The following is a 6,795-nucleotide window of genomic DNA, read 5'->3' on the forward strand; positions in this document are numbered from 1 at the left end:
CAATAAAAAGGTTACATGTAAGTTAATTTTTACACACCATGAATACTTGACCAAAATCAAGTGAAGAACAGTAATTTTTGTAAGGCCTAAATTCCTCTTCGTAGTCCTTCACGGCCCATGCAGTCAATTTGAAAACCATGTTAATCTAGCTTCCATCACACCTTTATTCTTGGTTTTGACTCATGTCATCAGCAGTGGCTGAGCCACTATGGATTTAGTCAAAACTAAGAAACTGTTTGCATATAAAATAAGTTCAATTCCCAGAGAATTATTATTTTTGAACAACAAGGTTGCCATGGCATCATGCTCAATTAAATAACCAAGCATTGTATCAGGGCTCGAAAATTTTTCTTGAGTCATTCGTAAGTTTATGAGCTCAATATTAATGGTATAGTGACTTTTCCTGCTCAGAGCCTGAGCTCTCGCCTACATTTGTTGTGTGAGACAATCTTATGCTAAAGTACACACAAAAAATGATGCCTTTAACTTACAAATATTACGAAAAATATATTTAACCTGGTTCGAGTAATGCCAGTTCAATTCACCACTTGAATTGTGCTGGAGTGCAAAAAAAAAAAAAAAGCAAAAACAAAAAACAAAACAAAACACTGCCACAACTGCAATGTCTTGTAGCATGCGTATTCTTTTATTGAAAGCTCTTTTTACATTTTTCTTTGTTTTTCTGCTTCCATCACGTTTGTTCTGTGGTAGTTTCTCAGGTTTTCGCATCAACTACTAGCCAAAAATCAACCCCAGTACATGTATCACTTGAAGATCATGAGGGAAGAAGGTTGTTTGCCGATAGCCTATTTGTCCGACGCTACTTCGCCCAAAGTGAAAACTCATTTGCCCGATGCGTAACAACGAAACTAGGAGCACACAAAATTTAAAATTTATCCACATACATATACTGACCCGCATAACCTTTCCCTAAATTAATTTTAAAACTATTTCAATTACATGTGAAACGTATTAATCTGTGTTTGATAGCAAAACAAAGACCAATAAAATCTTAAAATTTATCTGTACATATAGACAAGTGTTGTCTTGTCAGTTGTGTACAACGCGCCTTATCGTGGTCATCCAAGAAACTTTCACATTTGACAATTACGTGTAAATACGTCAACTCAACAACCCATGCAACGGTGTCCAATTTACAACCTTGCAAACTTTGCAAGGAGGGGTGACTGTCAATCAAATTCACATATCCTGATTGGCGGACAAATTGTAAAAGACTTTGTTAGGTGGCCACGGTAAAGCGCGTAGCACTGTAATTCGATTGTCCCACAACATCTTACCAAGGTGCAAAACGCATTAGCATTATTGCATCTTTAAATGTTGTGCGAACCTTAACACGCACAACCCAAGACTTAGAAGGCTGGCACAACACCTCGAACTGTCGTTCTGGGGGCAGAGCGCACGTACCCTAGCTTCTACCTCTTGATAGAGCTCCTACACAGACAATCCACGAGGTCATTGTATTTTATTAACTGTGAGTCTTGTTCTAGTACCCTTTAAAACGTTATAATCATCATCGTCATCATAATTATTATTATCACTTTGTTATAGCTTGTCTACCTTAATGGGCAAATAGCACAGAACTGCATTTCCACTGACATTTCCCAAGTTTTCCCATTCATCCAGAGAAACGGGATAAACATCCTCTGGTGGGATTCGGATACCACTGTCAAATGGGAAACAGTTGATGATGAAATAAACCCGCCCCTCTATTTCAACTGCACCAAGATTATTTGGAGGAATGTGACTTTGATCTACAACTGACCAAGAGTTGTTTTCCTCATCATACACTTCAACAGCAGCTCTTTTGCCAGACGGTCTTCCATCGGATTTGTTAACAGAACATTTCCCTCCACCGACAAAGAGTTTGTCATTAACCACAAAAAGACTGGAAGCAAAATGGCATTTGTTTGTTGACGCCTTTTGTTCCCATGCATTTTGCTTTGGATCAAAACAATACATTATGGCAACTTTTGGTTGCCAGTTAGATCCAAAACTTTGACCAAACTGGAAATCATTTTGAGCTCCGTTCACTGCTACTCCATGAAGCACATATATACATGATTTAAAGACTACCGCTGATTTATTACAAAATGTTTCTTTAACTATATTGAGAGTGGCACTCAATTTAGCAACACACTGCCACTGATTTTTAGGTATACTAAACCTTCGAGGTGCTTCTGAATGGAAAATTGCGTAAATGTGATCCTCAACACTGCATAGGCTACCAATTTGATTGGCTGGACCACAAAATTGGGGAAGGGTTTCCCAAATGTTAGAAATTATGTTATAACGGTGTATGCCATAGGTATCACCTTTTAAGGTGGCTACGTAAAGGTAATTACCACACACTTCAGAACAAAAGCATGCTAAAGCCTCGGGCAGTTGCGCCATTGAAGATAAGGGTTCCCACATCTTCGTCTGAATGTCAAAATACTGTACTTGTGTCTGTGGAAGGATGGCAACAAGCACCTAAAATAATTGCCAAACACAACACAGTTAGAGAAAGTACAGTCTACACCTGGAAACTATGACACTCACTCTCCATTTAAGGTGGCTCAAACCAGTTTCAACACTTTGAAGACACTTTGTTATTAAAAGGATTGACACTACAGCACTTTATCGCGTAACGCCAATGTTATGGTTCCATGTGAAACATCAATTCTTGCTGAGCAAGATGTAGTTATTTTTCTGATGTAAGAAGTTACCATGGCAACAGGAAAGCCTTGCAAAAACACCCTGTATTTTGGCTTTAGTTACTCATATCTGAAAAAAACAAACTTGGTGACCCCAATTTTTTATTGGCGAAAAGTGATCAGCAGGCCAAGATGAAACTCTCTGCAAAAGTCTAAAAAGATTCTGTGGAGCGGATTTAGAGCTACCTTAGATTTTTAATCATTTAAGGTGGCTCTGAATCTGCTCCACATAATTTTTTAAAAACTTTGGAGGAAATTTTATTCTGGCATGCTGATTACATTTCAGAAATAAAAATAGGGGCCACTGAGTTCCTTTTGAGATGTGAGCAGCTAAAGCCAAAATATGGGGTGTTTCTTCAGGGCTTTCCTGTTGCCATGGTAACTTTTTACGTCCAAGATGACTGAATTTTTTTTCAGAAATAATTGGGGTTTGATATGGTGCGATAACATTGCTGTTAGGTTATAAAGTGTTCTAGTGTCAATCCTTCTAATAAGAATGTTTCTTAACTGAACTGGTTTGAGCCACCTTAAGCCTTTACTGTAATCATCACGAATGCCGACCCTTGATGAGCTCGCCGAAATGCTCATTTCCCTTCAGGTCATTTCCCTCGTAATTACATGTATTTTGCCCTCAATAACATTGAAACCGTATGTTTCAAGATGTAACAAATTACAATAATGATAATCTTAAAATTTTATACTTACTGGATCGGAGCAGATGGGCATTCTTTCCCTTTTTTGTTTGCTTCTTTGAGTTTTTTGCCCATTATCTGTTATTCACATTTAGCGCATTGCCTTATCTCAAGCTTCAATATGTCATGTTCTGATTTATAGTGTTTTCATTTGAAGGACAATTCGTTTTGAATGACAATTAATTCAATTGTTTACCATATGAATAGACAATATTTTTTTCCTTTTTCAGTCATTTGTTCAGCATCTACATTACTAGTATACCATACATTTCTCATCACACCAACTTGCGACGACCAAAAAATTGCTATTTCCCTTGAAGTCATTAGGAGTCAACTGTTGTGTGAGAGATTTACTAAAAGTCAAATTCATGGCTTGTTTACATGGCTTAAGGATAAACCTTTTAAGGTTTACTTAAAAGTACCAAGGATGAAATTTCTTGCTGGATGCAATGTTACACCCTACCCTCTTAGGCAACATATGCAACACTGACGTATGTATGTATTTAATGTGATGTAATCAACTCAGTATTAGGTCATAAGTCTTTGCTATGTTCTTTGTGGTTTAACCAAGTGATCTTGTGCTTCTCCAGTAATATCTTGACTTGTGTTATTTTGTGGAGCTTTCCTACCTTAGATAATACTACATGTAACACCAACGTATCCACAATAACATTAAAATCAAATATCTATTGTCTGAAAAAAAAAAACGGTTCATAATTGGTGATTTCACAGGAACTCGCTTAGGGAAGTTACCCGAGCAAGCCTTGGTTGCCTTATTGCAACTACCCGAGTTATCCACTGGATAGGGCTTTCATGCATCATGCAGGGTTACAACAGGCTCAGCATTTGTGAATTAAGGACGGTGCCCACTATTGTTATTGCGCATACGTTCTGCACATCTCCAGATTCTCGGATTTCCTATCGCTGATGCTTACTAATACAGGGATATTTTTGCGCGGTTTAAAACTATCCGGAGAAAGTAGGTCTTAGTAAGTATTCTTGGTATCCAAAAAGAAAATTGGGGATAACCATGCATTTTTGAGGGATAATTAAGCTTCAATTTGAGAAAGAACGCCATACATTGCTTCGTATTTTACAAATATTATTCATGAATTATCTTTGAAAAATGCGTGGTTACCCCCAATTTTCTTTTTGGATTTCAACAACACTTGTTAAGATCTACATTTCCTGTATAATCAAACACCGGGGCAAAAATATCTTTCATTAGTAGGCATTGTCCTTAAATAAGCAAGTGTGCAATTAGATTTGATTTTATTTTGAACTGGCAAGGCTCCCAATAAAACCCACCAGGGCATAGTTAGTCTCCCTCCACTAACCATGACCAGGCGGAGGAGCCATGCTCAGGGGTCATTCATGTCTGTACTGCAAGGCGAGCATAGCCATAAGAAGAGCTAAAACTCAAATGATACGTATAAAACTTCCTGTTCTTACCGGGCTCATTGACCTCGGCTTCGCTTGCTCTAAAGCAAAATTAGCGCTGTTCACTGGCCTGTAAGTGTGTAAAAACGTTTCGTGCAAAAGCATGTGAATCTCCGGCATTCTTTGCATCTCCCCTGTGTTCAGTTCTTCAACTACGTCTCTTAGCTCCGCAAGTGCTAAGCGCACTGCTCGGATAACTTTACCAGCAACTGGCATCCTCTCTTTCTCTTTATACCTGATCCATGCCATTACTGCCTTTAACACAAACGATTCTGTAGGCGTGTTGAGGTCGTCTCTACGAAGGAGGGTCACCAACTGATCTGAGTCGATATGGCACAAGAACTCTTCACTTTCACACATTTCCTTGTACATGGAGGCCATCTTACGTTCTGCCGCTTCTAGTAAGTCTGATAGACCGTGACGATCTGCTAGTGCACAGATGCGGCCGTACATCTGCACTTCCAAGCGTCGCTGAATTACCTCGGTCTGAAGATAATCACAGCACTGTTGCACAACACTTGTAACTTGAAGATGATCAGCCACGGGGAGAATTTCAAACACGTCTTCGTCATCAACGTTTATCTCTCCACTGTACATGGCATCCATCACAATCTTCAAAGCAGCTGCAGAAATGTTCTCATCTTTCAGCTCAATCACTTCCTGGTTGGATTCCTTCATTCCGCGAGAAAACATGGCGTGGAAATAATCACTATTTGCAGCGAGTACAATACGATGGGCCGGAAACTCGTCAACACCAACTTTTAAACGAACATCAATGAATTCACCTTGCTCACGAAACAGAGCACACTTAGACAGCAGAATTTCCGAATGAGCGACCATTTTTAAACCTGCACGATCATGTGTCGTGGAGTGTATGCATAATGAAGTAGGGACCTGTGCGGAAACACGACATATCCAATCATTGTTTAACGAAGCATACAAATTGTACGCGAACGAGAATTGTCGTCTTCTGATAACCTGGCCCTGGCAAACCGTTTAGTCGTAAATTGCATGAATGATATCCTTCTTGTCCTGAAGGAAAACCTCTTAGGGGTTGCTCATCGTATACCCCCTCCTCCAAGGTTTCGATGTTTTGAATACTGTCAAATACTTTTCAACCGGCACTACATGTAATAACAACGGCGTATTTCCGATCAAAAACATATACATACTGTAACATTTTAAGCCAGTTAACAACAACGTATGTCCGACCCAAGTAATATACATACTGTGACATTTTAAGCCAGTTAACAACAACGTATGTCCGACCCAAGTAATATACATACTGTGACATTTTAAGCCAGTAAACAACGGCGTATTTTCGATCGCAAAAATATTTATACAGATATAACTGTAACACTTTAAGCCAGTATCTAATGGCTTAATTTCTGGTCGGTATAAGATATATAATATACTGTACCATTTTAAGCCAGTATCTAAATAGCTTAATTTCTGGTCGGTATATTATATGTACTGTAGCATTTTAAGCCAGTATCTAAATGGCTTAATTTGTAGTCGGTATTATATGATGTATACTGTAACATTTTAAGCCAGTATCTAATGGCTTAATTTCTGGTCGGTATATTCCATACTGTAACATTTTAAGCCAGTATCTAATGACTTAATTTGTGGTCGGTATATTACATATTGTAACATTTTAAGCCAGTATCTAATGGCTTAATTTCCGGTCAGAATATTACACACTGTAACATTTTAAGCCAGTAATCAACGGCGTATTTATAGTTACAGCCGGTATATAGTTTGTTATACCGACCATAGTTAATGGCTTAAAATATTACATTATATATACTGCGACAACAACATATTAAGCCGTTTAATATCTAAACGCCCTTTTCAACCTTCGGTTTCAACCTTCAGTAGCATATCTGAGCATATTGATAGTAATGATTCTAAATTCGAGTGAGGCCTAACACTACTGTGAAGTTTTT

At 38.3% G+C, this 6,795-nt stretch overlaps 1 protein-coding gene across 1 annotated transcript; it reads right to left on the reverse strand.

The window, feature by feature from the left end:
* Positions 1-1,467: 1,467 nt before the first annotated feature.
* Positions 1,468-6,429, reverse strand: LOC138038625 (kelch-like protein diablo). The gene is made up of 3 exons (XM_068884612.1): positions 6,383-6,429; positions 4,859-6,197; positions 1,468-2,490 (listed from the first exon to the last, which is right to left on the reverse strand). Exons 2-3 carry the CDS (start codon positions 5,684-5,686, stop codon positions 1,564-1,566), a joined length of 1,755 nt encoding a protein of 584 aa, XP_068740713.1. The 5' UTR covers positions 5,687-6,197; positions 6,383-6,429; the 3' UTR covers positions 1,468-1,563.
* Positions 6,430-6,795: the final 366 nt, after the last annotated feature.

Source organism: Montipora capricornis, chromosome 2, assembly GCF_036669925.1.
Source record: "Montipora capricornis isolate CH-2021 chromosome 2, ASM3666992v2, whole genome shotgun sequence".
Taxonomy (NCBI): Eukaryota; Metazoa; Cnidaria; class Anthozoa; order Scleractinia; family Acroporidae; genus Montipora; species Montipora capricornis.

Excerpts from the sequence above, each read along its gene's own strand:
- LOC138038625 (XM_068884612.1), bottom strand. The coding sequence starts at position 5,686 with ATGGTCGCTCATTCGGAAATTCTGCTGTCTAAGTGTGCTCTGTTTCGT. Across the intron at positions 2,491-4,858 it reads AGCCGAGGTCAATGAGCCCG|GTGCTTGTTGCCATCCTTCC; the intron begins GTAAGAACAGGA and ends CAATTATTTTAG.